At 40.1% G+C, this 19028-nt stretch overlaps 1 protein-coding gene across 6 annotated transcripts in view; it reads left to right on the top strand.

Annotated features, from left to right (window-relative positions):
• The window catches only part of LOC125466345 (MAGUK p55 subfamily member 3-like), a 98806-nt gene that overhangs the window by 13169 nt on the left and 66609 nt on the right, over positions 1-19028 (top strand). For all 6 annotated transcript variants that reach the window (XM_048560734.2, XM_048560732.2, XM_048560735.2 and 3 more), the window contains exons 2-4: positions 4126-4222; positions 14986-15104; positions 17021-17098. In XM_048560734.2, the coding sequence (XP_048416691.1) occupies positions 4198-4222; positions 14986-15104; positions 17021-17098 (222 nt within the window). In that variant the 5' untranslated portion in view covers positions 4126-4197. The remainder of the gene's footprint in view (positions 1-4125; positions 4223-14985; positions 15105-17020; positions 17099-19028) is intronic.

Here is a 19028-nt window from a genome sequence, read left to right as displayed (position 1 = left end):
GGATGAAGTTTACGTTATTTGAGTGTTGCAGATGATGATTTTATGCACAAGGCAATCTTTTGAAGATTATGAATTATAAAAATTATCAAAGCAAGTTTGGCTTGGATCTATGATTGAACACCTCAGACATTAATTCGTCTCTTTTAATTCCAATGCAATTAATGTAATTAATAATACTGATCGCCAAGAAATCTAAGCCAGGTTTCCATCAGTCCAGTCACAATTTCTCCATGGTAACAGATGGACATTCAATCTCCTGCCAGCAGGAAAGCATTCAAGCACATTTTCTGAGGCCATCTCAACACTGAAGAATATAAGAAATAGAGCAAAACGAAAAACGGGAATAAAAGGATATGGAACCAGTGTGAAATATACTTAGGGTTTAGGTTATAATTTGTGTGGAGTATTACGACTAAGACCAAAAAGTTTATTCCCAGGTTGCATTTTTAAATCTAATTATTTGTCTCCTGATGAATGGTTCATCTTAATCTCTTTGCAGACTTTTAAGCGACTCTTGGCTGGACACATGGAGGATAGTAAAATGTAGGGTAGATTGATCTTAGAAGGATAATAGGTCGGCACAACATCGTGGGCTGAAGGGCCTGTACAGTGCTGTACTGTTTTACGTTCTTAATCTAAACTCCAGGTTTAAAAAAAAAGACAAACGATCACAGATGTCAACGCATACTTTGACCTTTAAAGTCTCAAAAGCAAAACGCTTCCAAAAACAGGGATCAACTTAATATGTAGAGTGTAAAAGTGAACTGCTAGCATGGATGTTGATAATCAGCATTGTGAAATGTCATCAGCACCTAATTAAAAAGAGTAGGTATGTCTTAAACTACTGCAACTATAGCCGTACTGCCCTCACAGTTATGAGGGAAGTAAGAGACACATTTGCAGGCTGTAAAATAGAGGTTGACTGCTATTATAATCCCACCTGGTGTTACTACTGGGCAAGTAAGATTTCAGAATTAAACCTGGCTTGTCAGATCTTATTATTTTAACATTCACTTAAACATTAGCAAATAAGGCTGCAGATTCTCTTTAACAATTAATTTATCTCTGTCTAATCCAAGAGTCCCGAAGCCTCCTGGCAAAGAAAATTTAACTCAGAGCAAAGATCTTCCTATTCACTATGTGTGGGTATAAATTCTTTTACTCTTCGCAATATGGGATGCAAGTGAATGCAGCCTTCCCAGGTTTATTCACAGCCCGGGGATTAATAAATGAAAGAAACACTGTCAAAGAGCAAGTTTGAATACAGTCTTAAAATCTTGCTAGTTTAACATTACTGTGCAATAAATGTTTTCACTTGTGATACTTTTGGTTTGAATCATGCCAACAGTACTTACAGGCAGCACAGTGGCTCGGTGATTAGCACTGCTGATTCACAGCATCCAGGACCCAAGTTAGATTTCACCCTCAGGTGACTGTCTGTGCGGAGTTTGCATATTCTCCCCGTGTTTGCGTTGGTTTCTGCTGTGTACTCTGGTTTCCTCCCACAGTCCAAAGATGTGTGAATCAGGTGGATTGGCCATGCTCAATTGCCCATAGTTTTCAGGGGTGTAGATTAGGCGCATGAGCCATGGGAAATGCAGGGTTACAGGGATGGGCAAGGGGAATGTGTCTGGGTAGGTTTGCTGTTCAGAGGGTTGGTGTGAACTTGTTGGGCTGAATGGCCTGTTTCCATGCTGTGTGGATTTTTAAGTATTGCTCACATTTTCTGGTTCACTTTTTGATGCCAAAAAGGGACAGGTATTATACATTGGTCAAACCATAGAAAATGAATGTTTTGTAACCAGCTTGGACTCAGTGGGCCAAAGAGTCTTTTTCCATGATGTAAAGACTGTGTAGATATATAACGCTCAACATTTCAACAGTGAGTTTTCACGATAAATCTATTGGGCACTGTTTTAATGTGAGCAATTATTCTGCAGATTTCAGAATCTCTGTGCAGAGCTTTACCTTTGCTTTGGGACTCAATACGGGGATGGGTTGGGGGGCAGATCAAAACTGATGCTTCCGCAGAGCTCTGAACATATCCTGAATTCTGATCCACTGATGCAGCCTGCTGCTATAAGTAAACGTCATTCGAATCTGCCTCCAGTCTCCTGGGCTACCATTGTCATACTGCCTCCAGGCAGAAGCTATGCTAAAAACTTCCATTCAGACTTTAGTCGATTTTACAATGAGTTTAACTGAATACCCATCACTTGCATGTGGATAGCCATTCTGCACCCCCTACCCCCACTGAAACCTTCCTCAAAATGGCTTAGGGGTTGGAGTTGATGGCAACAGCAAATTGCCAATGGCATGAAACAACACCCACCCACTTCCAGCCCACCTGATCAACCTCCTACCCACTGTCTGAGTCTGTGGCTCAGCCTGATAATGCTTTAACCAGATGAAGATGACCACAGCTTTGATCCCCACTTATGCTGAGTCAATTGATCCCAGCTAGGATCCGTACCAATGGCTGCAACTGATATCAATTGTTATGGACCATTCCAAATCCCCTCCAAGTATTTAAAGGGGATAACCTAGACCCTAATTTTCCCTAATTTTAAAGGCAGGTGCCAGCCATTGCATTCTGGATGCAATAAGATTGGTTAAACTACTCGTCTTGAAGCAAAACACATTTTATTCATACATTATAGTTAAAATACAACAAAAGAAAGAAGTTGGAGTAACATAACTATTGGAAAATTTAACAGAGTAATGGATTATTTAACTACTATTCAATAGCTGTTCTGATATATTAACATCCCATAAACACAACTTTGGCAAAGGCAAATTTAGGAATATAGATAGTCTCATATATAATTCTCCAGTCCAGGAGGAAAAACATCAAGACAGAAAAACTCAGAGAGAGTAACAGAGAGAGATGTACTGCAGCTGCCAAACCCAGCTTCAAGACCCCAGCAATTGTTACTGAACAAAATAAAACTACAAATTCTGGCTCTGGGCATGCTTGGCTCCACCCATCCAGGCTGCTTCTATTGTTCCAACTTTAGAGAAAACACCAAGGCCTCACAAACTGTTTACTTTATTGGCTCTGAAGCAGATTCAAACTTTCTTCACTAAACAAAAAAAAAAGTACATTTCTTAAAGCCATAATATTGTCACACAGCACCCTTTTTCTACCAAGGGGAAAAGAAAAGTCAACCAAAGTTTCCTTTCCTGAAAATTCTTCACTATCCTGACTGGAAAATGAATACACTGGGGACACAGGTTGAAAGTTGGTAATGAAAAAGTCAACAGATTTTCCATGATTATGTTTTAGTCATGATGAAACATAGTTGGAAGGCTTTTGGTAGCTTTATAGTGGTAACTGAAATGGTGTTAGTTCCTTCAGGGAAAAGAAAATTTTTAAAGGGAAAGTTGAGGCTTCAGTTGGAGGATTTATTGCATCAATATGGCTGGGCTTGATCAAAACAACATTGTCAAAGAACGCTATTCATGTTCAAAGATTATCGAAATAGTTGTCATCATTTCAGTAATAGAAATCTTAATTTTTGGAATGACTTTTAGGTCAATCTGCCACAGATAGTCATAATCTTTGATTTCTATTCCCTGTTAAAGTTTTAGTTTAATCTCTAATTAGCCAGGCATATGGTGGTAAGATGTGTCACAGGAAGTCCAGGTTGCTATGGTAACACACATGCTTTACACACATTGCACCTATAGTTTGGAGATATGGCATGAGATAGTAGAGGACGCAACATGGTTGACTGGGAATCTATTCCCTCCTTACCACCTGCCACTGGGATGTGTTTTAACGATTTGCAAATTGCTGATCAACTGTACTATGCACACCTCTCCTTAGGCATAAAGTCCTAGGAAACTGGAGCCTTGAGCTCAGGAACAAAAACAGAAGTTGCTGGAAAAACTCAGCAGGTCTGGTAGCATTGATGAAGAGAAATCAGAGTTAGCATTTCAGGTCCGGTGACCCTTTCCTAGAAGTTGTCCTTCACCTAGCCAGGTACCTGTTATTGTGAACTTGACAGTCAGAAATTCTACAGAATAAAAATTAATCTGCTACATTCAGTGGATTTTTATCACAATTTTTTGCAGTTTATGGCTTTTAATGTATTTTCTTATGATCTGTATCCTCTTCTGCAGGAGTCCATCGAATGAAAAAAATAACACCCTGAAAAAGTGAAACACTTCTCCTTTGGATTCAGCATAGACACCATGCCAGTTCTGTCAACAGCAGCAGGTACAACAGGATGATTTCCTTGTGTGAAAAATAGAAACTTATTTGAAATTTAATGAAGAGAAGAATCTCTAAGTTTCTCGCTTAATCCTTAAAACAGATATTGTTTTTAAAATGGAAGTTAAAATTTTAGCCATTTATTATACACATTCCTCTTGCATTTGATCTCCCAACATGCATCACTTCACACTTCTCTAGATTAAACTCCATCTGTCATTTCTCTGCCCAACTTTCTAAATTATCGACTATATCTTTTGACAGCCTTCCTCAATATTTACAATTCCACAATTTTCACTTCGTCTGCAAACTTATAAATCAGACCACTTACATTTTGATCTAAATTATTAACATATATTTCAAACAACAGAGGTTCCTTGAGGAATGCCACTGGTCACAAACCTTCAGTCAGTAAAACACCCCTCCACAACTACCCTCTGTTTTCAATGGCCAAGTCAATTTTATATTCAATGAACCAACTCACAATGGATCTTCTAGACCACCTTACCATGAGGACCTTGTCAAATGCTTTAGTAATATTCATGCCGACAACATCCAACACCCTACATTTATCAATCATCCATATTACTTCCTCAAAAACCCAGATTTGAGAAACAAGACCTCCCCCACCCAAAGCCATGCTGACTATCACATCAGTCAGCTGTGGTAGTGCGGTACTCCAGGTAGGTCGACAGGAGCAGCAGTGCTTTGGCAGCAGCATGGTAGGCCCAATTTGGGATTCCTGAAATTGGCTGTACAGGGAAAGTATGACAAAGAAGAAGAGATCAAGTGGCTGTAGGAAGTGTGGTCCCAACATGGCTGAGCACTTTCAAAAGACTTGACTTTTAGCTTTAATTCTTTACTTTTCCATTGTAATGTTTAACTTTTAACTTTGTTCTTCTTCCTACCTTGTTCTTATGATTCTACACCCAGGTACTTGTACTTGCGAGGCACCTGTGTGGTGACATTATACACTTTTTGCTGTATTCCTGTTCTTTTATACTTGAATACATGTGACAATAAAAATCTAAATCTAGTTCCTCTTTTTTTTCCCAAATCCAGGTAAATCCTATCGCCAGGAATCTTCTTCAATAATTTCCCTACCCCGATTGTAAGGGTCACTGGACTGTAATTTCTTGGTTTATCCCTGTTGCTTTTCTTAAATAAAAGGAACAACATTGTCTATTGTCCACTCTTCCAGAGCTTCTGCTGTGGCTAAAGAGGATGAAAAGGCACATTTCAAGACCCCAGCAATCTCCTCACTTGCCTCCCTCAGTATCCCAGGATAGATCTCCTCAAATCCTGGGAACTGACCGACCTTAGTGTTTTTCGAGAAAACGTATATCTCCTCCTTTTTATTTCAACATGCCCTAGAATATCAACACACGCCTCCCTAATCTTACCATCATCCATTTCCTTCTTCTTGGTAAATACCAATGCAAAATATTCATTAAGGACGTCACCAACTTCCTCTGCCTCCACATAAATTTGCTCTTTTGTCCTTGAGTGGACCTACCTTTTCCCTAGTTACCTCTTGCCCCTAACATATATCAATAAAATGTTTTTAGATTCTCTTTAATTCTTCATGCCAAGGACATTCCATGGCCCCTTTCAGCCCTCTTAATTCCTTGTTTAAGTTATTTCCTGCTTTCTTTATATTCCTCATGGCTTTGTCCGATTTCAGTTTCCTAAACTTTACTTATGCTTCTTTTTCCTTTTTGACTAAACTTTTGATATTTCTTGTCATCCAAGGTTCCCAAATCTTGGCATTCTCATCTTTCATCCTCACAGGAACATGCTGCTCTTGAACTCTGATCAACTGGCCTTTAGAAGACTCCGACATATCAGATGTCAATTTACCCTTAAACAGCCTCCCCCAATCTAATTTCTCCAGTTCCTGCCCAATACTATATTCATGAGCCTTTCCCAATTTAGTGCTTTCACCTGAGGACCAGTTTTCTCCTTAATCATTATCACTTTAAAGCTTATAGAATTATGATCACTATTCTCAAAACACTCGCTACTGAAACTTTGATCATCTGGCCAGGCACATTTCCCCAAGGCAAGGTCTAGTACAGCCCCTTCCACAGTTGGACTATTTAGATATTGCTTCAAGAAACCCTGACCAAATTCTACCCTATCTAAGCCCTGGGCACAAAGGGAATCCAAGTAATATTGGGGAAGTTGATAGAGAGATGTTGGTAAGGGACATGGTGATGTGTTGAAGTGGCAAGCAACTGGAAGTTCAGGATTATTTTTGCTGACAGAACATAGGAGTTGTGCAAAGCAGTCGCTCATTCTGCACTTCATCTTCCCAGTGTAGGGGAGACCACATAGTGAGCAATGAATACAGTAGACTGGAATGAATGAAGTGCACATAAACCACTGCTTCACCTGGAAGGTCTGTTTGAAGCTGTGGATAATGAGGAGGGAGGAGGTAAACGGGCAGGTGTCGCACCTTCTGCAATTGCATGGGTAGGTGCCATGGGTTGTGCAAACATGTTGGGAGTGAAGGAGGAGTGGGTCAAGATGTCCCAGAAGGAGTGATCTCTGGAGAAAACTGACAGGGGAGGAGAATGTGTGTCTGGTGGTGCCAACCTGCTGGGAGCGGCAGAATTGGTATCTTATGAACAAGGAAACATTGCTACTTTTTCTTCTTCTAACGGTAGTATTGACACATCAGCAACTTTCTTGCTAACTTCATCTGGATGCTGGGGCTAATTTTCAGTTGAGTCCTGGAAGGTAATTACTAGCATTGTTTGTTGAATGTCTGTCATTAAAACTGTCCAATTTATTTTTCCACTAATATCAGTTTGATCGCCAATACCAGACCATCATCAACAGCTTTACTCTCTGTATGTAAAATCATAATTATACGGAGCTATTGAGTGATTAGTTGACCATTGAGCAATACAGGCAAGATTAATGTGATCCTCATTCAGAATTCCCACACTTGCAGCTTGGCACCACTGGATAATTGCAATCGTAAAGAATCTTCTTCAGCCCAAGGACAATTTTGACATCGCCACGTTAACATTTCGAACTCAATGACTTATGCACTGTACAGTTAAGACAGAGTCAAAATATTGTTTTGAAGGATTTAAATGTATATATATCATGATGTCCCAATGTGTATTGCAACTGATGGATTACTTCTGAAATGCAATCATTATTATTGAAGTCCATTTCTGCTCAGCAAGATCCCATATGCAAAAGCGAGATAATTGGCTAAATAGTCTGCTTTTAGTCAAACTATAGGTAGAACTGAAGTTTGAAGTATCTTTCCAGAGAGACAGCAGCGCAGAGATATTGCAACAATTCCCCAAGAATTAGTACAGACTGAGGTCAGTTGTGGGGCATTACCCCACAGACCTAAGTCTGCTATCACTGACCATAGTACAACAGGCAGGGCCAACAGATAATGTAATACCTGTGGAGAAGTCAAACCATCATAGACGGAAAGAACAGTGTACTTTATAAAGTTTAAATGTCATGCCATAGATCAAAACACAAGTTTAAGGTTAAATTAAAATCTCAGTTCGGAGATACTAAAAGACAAACTTTAACTTCAGATTTACAAAAACCTCCTTGGAACTTTTGTCCTCAACGAGTTGTCAGATGAGAGCAATTAAATTAGCCAATTAATGAAGTACAAGTGTAGAGGTCAAACGACAATGACTACAATAGTCCCAAGTGATTAATGCATTTTTCAATGACGTTTACAGCTGTATAAGTAGGATCTGATTGAATGCAAGGAGAAGTCCCAAATTTTCAACTTTTAGAAACAAAGAATATTAACTCTTGTAGGATAGAATGATTGTAATTTCAAAAGAAGAATATTCAACAGAAAGAATGAATATTTCACAGTGTCAGAAGCTGTTAATCTGTAAATAAATTCTAAAATTACACTTGATACAGAAATGCAGCTTTGCCTGAATATTATATAGAGAGTATTTGGCCTTGAGAGTTTAAATTAATAGCTAAAGTCTATTTCAGTTTTAAAGGTCAGCTACGCAAATTAATTTTATTTAGACATAATCTTGATTATGTGACAGGATTTCCAATTTCTGCTCCCCTATCTCTGAGTGATATTTGTTTGGATTCTATTCGAGTGGTTGATCTCAGCTGGTTAGTAACAAAGATCATTATGAATGCAACTGAAACAATCAAGGCAAATAAATGCAGTTTGGCAACCTAATATGTGTCTATTTCTAAATTACAAATTCTACTGAAGATGAAGTGTCACATTTTGCTATACCTTGGTAGCTTACACACTTTACACCATTCAATTCCTGCTCCGCATGTTTACCCAACATAAACTGTCCGAATTACAGAGTTCCACTGGCTTGAAATGTGTGCATTGTCGCTCACCAAATGGATAAATAATTGAGTATAAGACACAGACCAGCTTAAACCAAAAGACATGTCAATATTTGTCAGACAATTCACCAAATTTCTCAAAGTAGACACTCAATGTAAACACTGAAGGATCACAAGTCTGTTGGCATGGTCGGATTTAGTCTAAAATGCTGCTGTCTATAAGTATCAAAAAACAATTTGAGTAATAGAATTCAACTGGGGACTTCAAGTTCTTACCTTTCCACTGATACCTCATGTCAGCCTTGTTTCAGTGTGGGCATTCTTATTGTGTCAGAAAGTCATGACGACAAATTCTATAGTATAATTGGTTACTGGGTGATGAATGAAACAGAGTGTACCTCATCACAGGAAATGACGACATGACTTTGCTATCTCACAGCCTCATGGAAAGATGATGTCATTGTTAGATATTCATATAGCTAATTATGTTCTTAAATGAAAGTTGTTCTTTTTTAACCTGACAGCACAATTTGCAGATATAACTTAGCAACACGAGGCCAGTGTTTTAAAACAGAGCTTGTTGTTGCTACCTTATAACTCCAACTTCAGACTCTTGAGCAAACAATATAGCTGGGCACAAGATGGTGCCTTTAGATGAATTGTTAAACTAAGGCCTAAACTATCATAGTTGAAGAATGTACAGTCTCCATGACACCACCTGATGAGAAGCAGGGGATTTATGTTGCCAATATTTCTTCGTCAATTGACATCACCAAAATAGTTTGAGTGATTGGCTTATTTACAAAATTGCTGCCCTTAATTCTGTTTGTGGGACCTGGCTGGTTGCCAGCTATACCACCATGACTGTATCTCAAAACTACTTCATTGATTGTGCAGTGCCTGAGATGTACGAATCTGGTGAAAAGACCTAAATAAATGTAGGTTTGTTGCTCTAATATATTTATAAGTATGATTACAAAAGCAAACAATTCAGCAATAAATTTGCAAGAAGTTCATGTTTCAAAGAAACACTTTAAATGGATACTATGACGTGTGGACTACACTCTTTGATTCAAAGGGTGATTTAAGGTCTGATACATTGGAGTGCATTATTCATTTTTGGATTGTGAACTCCACGTAAATTTGAGAAAGTAACAAAAGAAAATGTAACATCACCAACAGCTTGTGTAACTGAACTGGAATTAACATAAAGCTTACGTTCATAAAGTACCTATTATTTCCTCAGAACATCTGAAAGCATTTAACAGTCAGTCAATGATGTGTCAACTCTGTTCGATTGTTGGTAAAGATAATTCATGTACATAAAGATCTGACAAACCACTTTAAAATAAATGGCTAGACAATTTGTTTTATTGTTATTGGTTGAGAGATAAATGATGGGTTCAACACTAGAAGGTACGATGTGGTTTTAAAAGTTTCAGTCAGTGCAGAGAAAATGTCAACACTGAAGATACTAGTTTTTCTATATTTATGGAGTATTATTTCAAACTCTTTAGTAGTTAGTAGCAAAAGATTAATATTCAGATTTTTATAATGAAGAGTAACATTTTGATGGGAAATGCAACATGAATTCCTTCAGTTAAAGGGTTTAAGAATGAAGACACTGGAAAAGATCCATTGTGCAATTCTTGTTAATTAATTGTGCCTCTTAGAGCAAAAAAGGAACAGAGGAGATATGATTGAAGCCTTTAAAATTGTGCAGGGTTTGTACTCAAGAAATAAAGAGAAACCATTTCCACTGGCTAAAACATTGAAAACCAGGGGGCACAGATTTGAGTTGATTTGCAAAAGAGGTGATATGATGAAATGTGACGAAGTAGCCGAGAGGTTAAGGTCTCAGACTGCTAATACATTGTGCTCTGCATGCATGGGTTCAACTCTCACTCTCGTTGATGTTCTTGATGTGGGAAAGGCATAGTGGCTCAGTTGGTTAGCATTGCTGCCTCACAGTACCGAGGATCAGTGTTTGAATCCACCTGTGGGCAACTATCTGTGTGGTGTTTGCACACTCTCCCCGTGCTCCGGTTTTCTTCCTCAGTGCAAAGATGTGCAGGTTAGGTGGATTGGCCATGGGAAATACAGGGATGTGGTGGGTCTGGGAGGGATGCTTTTCAGAGAGTTGGCATTGCCTCGATGGGCAGAATAGCCTGTTTCTGCACTCTAGGGCTGCTATGAATTAGGACTTGAAATACATTGTGTGGTAGGGACAGATTTAATAGTAGCTTTGGAAAAGAGAATTGGATAGCTACTTGAAGAAGGAACCTGCAGGAATATGGGAAAGAATAGGATGTACTTAAACAAATAGCTCTTCAAAAGAACATACTCAGACTTGATAAGCCAAATGATTTCTTTCTGTGCTGCTAGATGATGTGTCTATCATTGTGTTCAATGTAAATCTGACAGCATAATGAATAAAACAGTTGCTGGAGACTTGCAACAGAACACCATACAGGAAACTATAGAATTGTAAAATCTAAAAGGGGCCATTGATATTACTTAAAAGCATCTGTTTTTGATTTGGACCTACACCTGCATGTAAAAAGGGCACTTTACTAATTGTATTGTTTTGCTCTAAAAAGAAATAATATATTCTATGGGATTGTCATTAATTGAGGAGTGTTAGTTGGGGAGGTCAGGCTTTTTTTTAATATTCATTCTCGGGAAGGGACATTGCTGGCTGGGTCAGAGCTTATTGCCCATCCCTAGTAGCTATTGAGAAAGTACTGGTGTGCGTTTTTCTTGAGCTGCTGCAGTCCATTTGCCACACAACACGAGGGTTGGCCTTCTCAAAGTGAAGATGTAATGCCACCTTCACAAGGACTGTGCAGTGGTCACTCTTACTGATACTATTATGGACAGGTGCATCTATGGTAGACAGATCGGTGAGGATGAGTTCAGGTATGTTCTTCACTCTGGTTGGTTCACTTATGACCTACTACAGACCAAGTCTGGCAACTATGTCCTTTGAAACTCGACCAGCTCAGTCAATAGTGGTGCTGTTGAGTCACTGTTGGTGAAGCATATGGATGATGACGGGACAGTGTGGGGGGTGGGGCTTAGATTAGTTCACAGGTCAGCGCAACATCGAGGGCCGAAGGGGCTGTTCTGCGCTGTATTGTTCTATGTTCTATGTTCTATGTTCTATGTACATTTAAGGGTCCCACCTGAGATTTATTCTACACTCTTGCTATCCTCAATGCTTTCTTCAAATAGTATTCAACATGGATGAGCCCAGAATTATCGGCTGAGGTCAGGCAGTAGATGGTAATCAGCAGAAAGTTTCCTAGCTCATGTTTGATTTGATGCCATGAGGCTTCATGGGGTCGAAATTCAATATTGAGGACTCCAAAGGCAGCTCTCTCCCAACAGTGTGTCGCCACTTCTGCTGGGTCTGTCCTGCCATTGGAACAAAACGTACCCAGGAATTGTGATGACTGTGTCTGGAAGGTTACCTGGAAGGTATAATTCCATCAGTATGATGCCTGTTGCTTGAGCAGTCAGTGAGACTGCTGTCCCAATTTTGGCCTAGCCCCAAGCTTTAGTAAGGAGGATGTTGCATAGTCAACAGGGCTGTTTCTGTCATTGTCTTTTCTGGTGCCTTAATTGAGATCAGACTGTCTGTCTCGTTTCATACCTTTTCTGCTTTCTCGTGGTTCATACATCTGAATGTCTAGTTAGGCCGTTTAAAAGCCATCCGTATTGCTGTGGGTCTGGAATCGCATGTAGACCGGACCAGGTAAAGATGGCAGTTTTCTTTCCTAAAGGACATAAATGAACCAGATGGGTCTTTATGATAATTAACAATGATCTCGTGGTCATGATTAGGCTTCAAATCTCCTATTTTTATTGAATTAAAATTCTACCATCTGCCTCGGTGGGATTCAAACCCTGAGCCCCAGATAATTATCTGCTATTTTGGATTACTAATCTAATGACAAAAGCACTACATCTTTGGCTTTCTGATGTAGATATTTTTAATCAACCCATTCAGATATGTTTGACACACTCGTGACCAGGTAGGACTCGAATGAGGGCCTTCTGTTTCAGAGATATGGACATTATCACCATGCCAGAAGAGACGTAAAGAAACATGAACACATAAGTGCACCTCAATTATTTCTTAATTGTTACAAATTTCCATGTTACTTTTTAAAAGAATCCTGATGCCAATGTTTGTGTCCAACTGACACAATGCTATAAAATACTTCTAGAGATGATGCTTTACATTTCCTATTCATAACATTGCTGAAGTTATGTACAAAGCCTCAAAGTTTTCTTATGGATTTCACTGAGTTCTGGTATAATTCCAACAGAATCCATTGGGAAAGCCAAGGCTCATTTCATCTGGGTTGCCATGATTTTGGGAAGTCTTGTTTGGAATTCAAAGAGGTAGAACTTCCAACCACCCTTTGCAATGTTGTTGACACCACAGGTACAGAAACTCTCTACACGTGGAGTCACAGATTTTCCAGCCAAACCAAGACTCAGCATCATTTTCCATAGACTATGGTACACCAATGGGTGCCAATGACCTCTGTGTCTCCTGGGGTTGCTATGACTGAGGCTGGGGGAGTGCACTGTCACCTACATCTCACAACATGAAGAAAGAAACAATAGTTTACCTTGTTACCATGATGGCGACTTAAATATCTATGTCAAGCTAACTAAAAAGATCCATCAATGGGTTATTTAAGAAACACAATTATTGGCATTTTATCAAAACAAAAACCATTCGATGAGGCTGCAATAACCAGTTAGCATACAAATAGACGTTTAAGCATCTGATCCACTAATTAACCCAAAACACACAAACATTCTTCTGGAAAAGAGGAAGCATTGATTTTTTTCACTGCAGAAGTCCACTTTAAGAATAAACTTTCTGGCCATTTGAGTTATGCTAGAAGATGAATGCGATGGAAGTGTAGAATATTCCAAGGTCTGCCGCTCTGATATTCTGGCATGTTTAGTCAAGTCTCTAGTCATTTGGCTCTCTTTGGTGTCTGCTCAGGGAACATAAATTGAAAAATTCCTTCAATCTCTCTTTCAAAGGAAAGAATAAGTTTCAAATGATCACAACATTTTCAGAAATAGAAGAGGTCAACTGGGCCACCCTGCTTCTTGTTCCCCCAATTAATTCCAGATACCAAATCACACTCCATCCAGTCCAGGCAAGGTATAACAACAGAACAAGTAGGCACCACCAGTCACACGATTTCTTGGAAGCCTGGTTAACAAAAAAACCTCCAATGTCCTCGTAGACTTTTCAATTACCTATTTTAAAGAAACCAATTCCAGGTAAAGCAATTTTGTTTTAATTGGTGGCTGACGAATCAGGTCTCTCAATAAACCAGATAAAATTATACTGTGAAGCACTGAAAGTAAACTGTATTGTTGCAATCTCCATGATGTCCATGTAGTCAATTGAGGGTGCAAGTGAGAAAGTTCTCTGCCAGTAAGTTTAAGATAAGTTGTTTAAGCGATTTATCCTGACCATTGAAATAACTCCACAGAGGCCGGTATCCCGTCACCAATTACTTTTAATTACAAGTGGAGAGTCTTTGACACAAATACAGCTTCCTCAGAGCCAGCTCTTGGAGCGAGCAGAACCTCTGACCCTCCTGTTTATATCTGTCAGTCAGGGGTCCCTGAATGGACCAGGTTAACAGCCCCAATCAGAGAACTCCTATTCTATGAGGTCCACCTGGCTAACCTCATTACAGTCATCACAAAGTTAATTACAAGTTTTATGTGTTTACCATTTGCGTTACAGTCCTATGGTTGAATGTGCGTTATTACACTGATTATGTGGACCTCTTGATCACTGGAATACTTAATCAACCGGTACACTCCTGATCCCATAGGCAGCTGGTGAATAAAATGGTTGCTGTATTTCCACAAAACTTTAAATAAATCAAGTTTTCCGCAAGCTTTCAATTTCCCCAAGATACAGTAGACATGAAGAATCTTCATAACAGGATGATGAGAATTTGCTGTTGAACAGTGTCCAAGAATGGCCTGGAACCAAAAAGAAGGATAATTGGTTTTCTCTCCTGGATGGCTTAAGAAATGCTCTTCACTGGCAGTGATTTTCTTCAGTTCCCCAAGACTAACCACACAAAATCTGGAAGAAGGGAATTGGTAAACATGGGTGAAACCATAACAATTGCGGCTCATGAGTGTTTCAAGCCAAAATATGTCTGACATGCAATATCCTATTTTGAGCTAACGTTTTAGGGTAAAAATGCAAGTATATATCCCTACATCTGCAAGGAAATGCAATGGGTTTAAGTTCTTTACTCAGTCTGCCAAATAACAAAACATATGAAATAATGTCCAACTTTCAAGAAATCAAGGTTAAAACGCTAGAAATCCCCTCTGTATTATTTCTATAACAATCCATGGATATCATTCTGGTGTTTTATGTGCAGGATTGCATGAAATATTGGCTCTGCTGACAGCTCAACTACGGCCAGATGCCAACCTCACAGCAGAAATCGGTTTCTTGACAGAAGTCTTCAGCGAACATAGTTTCAATTCACTCATGAAGGTATAGTATTACGTATTGGGTATTGCAGACATAGTGCTGAACCTTAATGATGTTGTACTGTAAAATAAAACATCCCCGCTAACCCTGGCTTAAGGGAGAGGTTATTCATATTTAATATTTGAATAGAGTTGGTGACCACATCAATAATCTTGGTTGGTGTTTATTTCATGCAACGTTGAATTAAAACGTAATATTGATGGCAATTTTTGTAAATCAATAAACAGTGACCATTATAATGAAATGAACACCGCAGGCCCAGCAGCATCCCCCAAAATTGATATTCTTGCAAATTGTCTTGATAAGCATAAGATGAAAAGATTCAACAAAATGGATTTTTTTCAGCCATACTTAAGTTCTGTACTAACAATTGAAAATTTAACCTGCTTTAATCCCTTGTAAAAACATGTATTTGTATTATATTAGTGATAATGGGAACTGCAGATGCTGGAGAATCCATGATAATAGAACGTGAGGCTGGATGAACACAGCAGGCCAAGCAGCATCTCAGGAGCACAAAAGCTGACGTTTCGGGCCTAGACCATTCATCAGAGAAGGGGATGGGGTGAGGGTTCTGGAATAAATAGGGAGAGAGGGGGAGGCGGATCGAAGATGGAGAGAAAAGAAGAAAGGTGGAGAGGACAGTATAGGTGGGGAGGTAGGGAGGGGATAGGTCAGTCCAGGGAAGATGGACAGGTCAAGGATGTGGGATGAGGTTAGTAGGTAGGAGATGGAGGTGCAGCTTGGGGTGGGAAGAAGGGATGGGTGGGAGGAAGAACAGGTTAGGGAGGCAGAGACAGGTTGGACTGGTTTTGGGATGCAGTGGGTGGAGGGGAAGAGCTAGGCTGGTTGTGTGGTGCAGTGGGGGGAGGGGACGAACTGGGCTGGTTTTGGGATGCGGTGGGGGAAGGGAGATTTTGAAGCTGGTGAAGTCCACATTGATACCATTGGGCTGCAGGGTTCCCAAACGGAATATGAGTTGCTGTTCCTGCAACCTTCGGGTGGCATCATTGTGGCACTGCAGGAGGCCCATAATGGACATGTCATCTAAAGAATGGGAAGGGGAGTGGAAATGGTTTGCGACTGGGAGGTGCAGTTGTTTATTGCGAACCGAGCGGAGGTGTTCTGCAAAGCGGTCCCCAAGCCTCCGCTTGGTTTCCCCAATGTAGAGGAAGCCACACCGGGTACAGTGGATGCAGTATACCACATTGGCAGATGTGCAGGTGAACCTCTGCTTAATGTGGAAAGTCATCTTGGGGCCTGGGATAGGGGTGAGGGAGGAGGTGTGGGAGCAAGTGTAGCACTTCCTGCGGTTGCAAGGGAAGGTGCCGGATGTGGTGGGGTTGGAGGGCAGTGTGGAGCGAACAAGGGAGTCACGGAGAGAGTGATCTCTCCGGAAAGCAGACAGGGGTGGGGATGGAAAACAGTCTTGAGTGGTGGGGTCGGATTGTAGATGGCGGAAGTGTCAGAGGATGATGCATTGTATCCGGAGGTTGGTGGGGTGGTGTGTGAGAACGAGTGGGATCCTGTTTGGGCGGTTGTGGCGGGGGCGGGGTGTGAGGGATGTGTTGCGGGAAATGCGGGAGACACAGTCAAGGGCGTTCTCGACCACTGTGGGGGGAAAGTTGCGGTCCTTGAAGAACTTGGACATCTGGGATGTGCGGGAGTGGAACCTGCAACAGTGACCATTAGATTTAATGGCTTCTGTTGTTACCTGATTTTAATCTGATTCAGTTCCAAGTATTTTTTCATACCTTGACAATATTATTTCTTTCTTCACTAAATGCTACAGGATGCCAATTTCATACCTGAACATCCAGAGGACAATTGACCCCTGAAACCTGGCTGTTTTATTTACAGTTTACTTAATCAAAGCTGATGGAGTAAAGCTGAGTAAATAATCTTTGCTTCCATTACAGATTCATCAGAAACTGCAACAGTTTGTTAGACAAGGACCAACTCCTGCCCTACAGAGCGCAGCAGCTTTAGCCGAGGATGTAAGTAGCTACAATAAGTCAGCAATGGAAATCCATTAGTAATCAGCATAACACTGTTCATATGATTGCATTGCAAATTTGTTACTCTCAGGGGTTAAAATCATAGAATAATTGGATCCCTACGGTGTGGGAACAGGCCATCCGGCCAATCTGGTCCACATCAATCCTTCGAAGAACATCCCATCTCGACCCACCTCTCCATCCTATCCCTGTAACTCTACATTTCCCATGGCTAACCCACCCAGCCTGCACATCCCTGGACACTATGGGCAGTTTAGCATGGCCAATCCACCTAACCTGCACATCTTTGTACTGTGGGAAGAACCAAAGCACACGAAGGAAACCCACGCAGGCACCGGGAGTATGTGCAAATGCTACCAACTCACACAGGTTGATTAGCTCAGTAGGCTGGACAGCGGTTTAGTAGTGCCAATGGCATGGGTTCATTTCTTACACCAGCTGAAGGGATTTTCTTTATCTGAATTGTCGTATGAGATGTGGATATTACTAGCCAGGGCTATCCCGAGTTCTCCTTGTTTACATCTTGAGGCCATTTCAGAAGGCATTTAAGAGTTAACCACATTGCTGTCGATCTGTGGTCACATGCAGGCACAAAATTTCGTTCCCTAAGGGCATAGGTGAACAAGATGGGATTTTACAACAGCAGTCATTAGCCTAGATTTAATTCCAGACTTTCCATTGAATTCAAATTCCACCATCTTCTATGGTGGGAATTGAACCAATGTCTCCAGATTAGCCTTTGGGTTACTAGTACAGTGACATTGCCATGGCAACATCTCTTCTCCACTTTGGATTTGAAAGGGTAATTCTTTTATAATGTTGGAGTATACTAATCTGCGCTCTATTTACCCAAGGTAAGTGCCATGTTGACACCATTAATAGAGACTAAGTAAATACATTGTATTGTTAGTAGTGCTAAAGACATAAGGACAAAATTAAGCTGCCCTTGGTCAGTCATTGTCCTCAATCTAATAGCAGTTAGGAAAGTATAAAGTCTACTTTCTTAATATTCAGTAAAAGCATGGTGAACATATTTGAGAGTATCATTGCGCCAAGAGTGGAAATTTGATCATATTTGTAGCAACTTATACAGTGCGAATAAAATTCCTTTTAAATGAAATATCATTTGCCCTAAATAATTTAACAATGGTCAGAGTCCATTAATTCAGGAAGAGACTGAGCGAACAGTGAATGTGTAGGGATTTGAAATCAAATTTGAAACAGATTGAGAACAGAGCTGAATCATCACTCGGATAATATAATTCTCAGGGTAGCTGGGAAGGATAAGAAAGAATACTCATTTCTCTTGGATCAGAATTTTGAATCAGAAGAAAGTAAGAGGGAAGGAGGATATTCTGAAAAGAATATAGAGAGCACTTTTAGTAAGTGAGAGTAATTAAATTATTCAATAAATGACAATTTGGAAGAAATGCTTTATGACTGAAAGCACACTTCATTGGTCCAAGGTTTCATTCCATTGTTTGTAGAGAACTAAATAATGCAAGGCAAGCAGTTATTTTTATTGGGCAGTTTGTCCATCTGCTTGTACTTACCCCTGCCAAGTGACATCATATCTTGGGTATATCATATCCTCTCTGTCTTGCACCACACTTGTACATCTATTGTAGTTTGTCTTCAACTACTCTCTGAAGTCCATAATGTAACTTTGCCTAAGTCTACATATCTTTCTATTAGTCAACACTAGGAGATGTCTGTGTACCTTTTTAACTCTGATCAAATGGCCAAAATGCTATAATTTTAAAGTTTTTTAGAAGTTTCATAGCGCGGGTTGTGGATGAAGTATTAGACTTGCTCACTGAGCCAGTATGTCTGATTGCAGAAGTTTCATCACCCTGCTAGGCACCCAGTGAAGCATTGGTGTTCTGTCCCATTTGTTATTGAGACTCCT

The sequence above is a fragment of the Stegostoma tigrinum genome, chromosome 31 (genome assembly GCF_030684315.1).
Source record: "Stegostoma tigrinum isolate sSteTig4 chromosome 31, sSteTig4.hap1, whole genome shotgun sequence".
In the NCBI taxonomy this organism is placed as follows: Eukaryota; Metazoa; Chordata; class Chondrichthyes; order Orectolobiformes; family Stegostomatidae; genus Stegostoma; species Stegostoma tigrinum.
The sequence above is the reverse complement of the archived record's forward strand: the minus strand, read 5'-3'. Positions and strand labels throughout refer to the sequence as shown.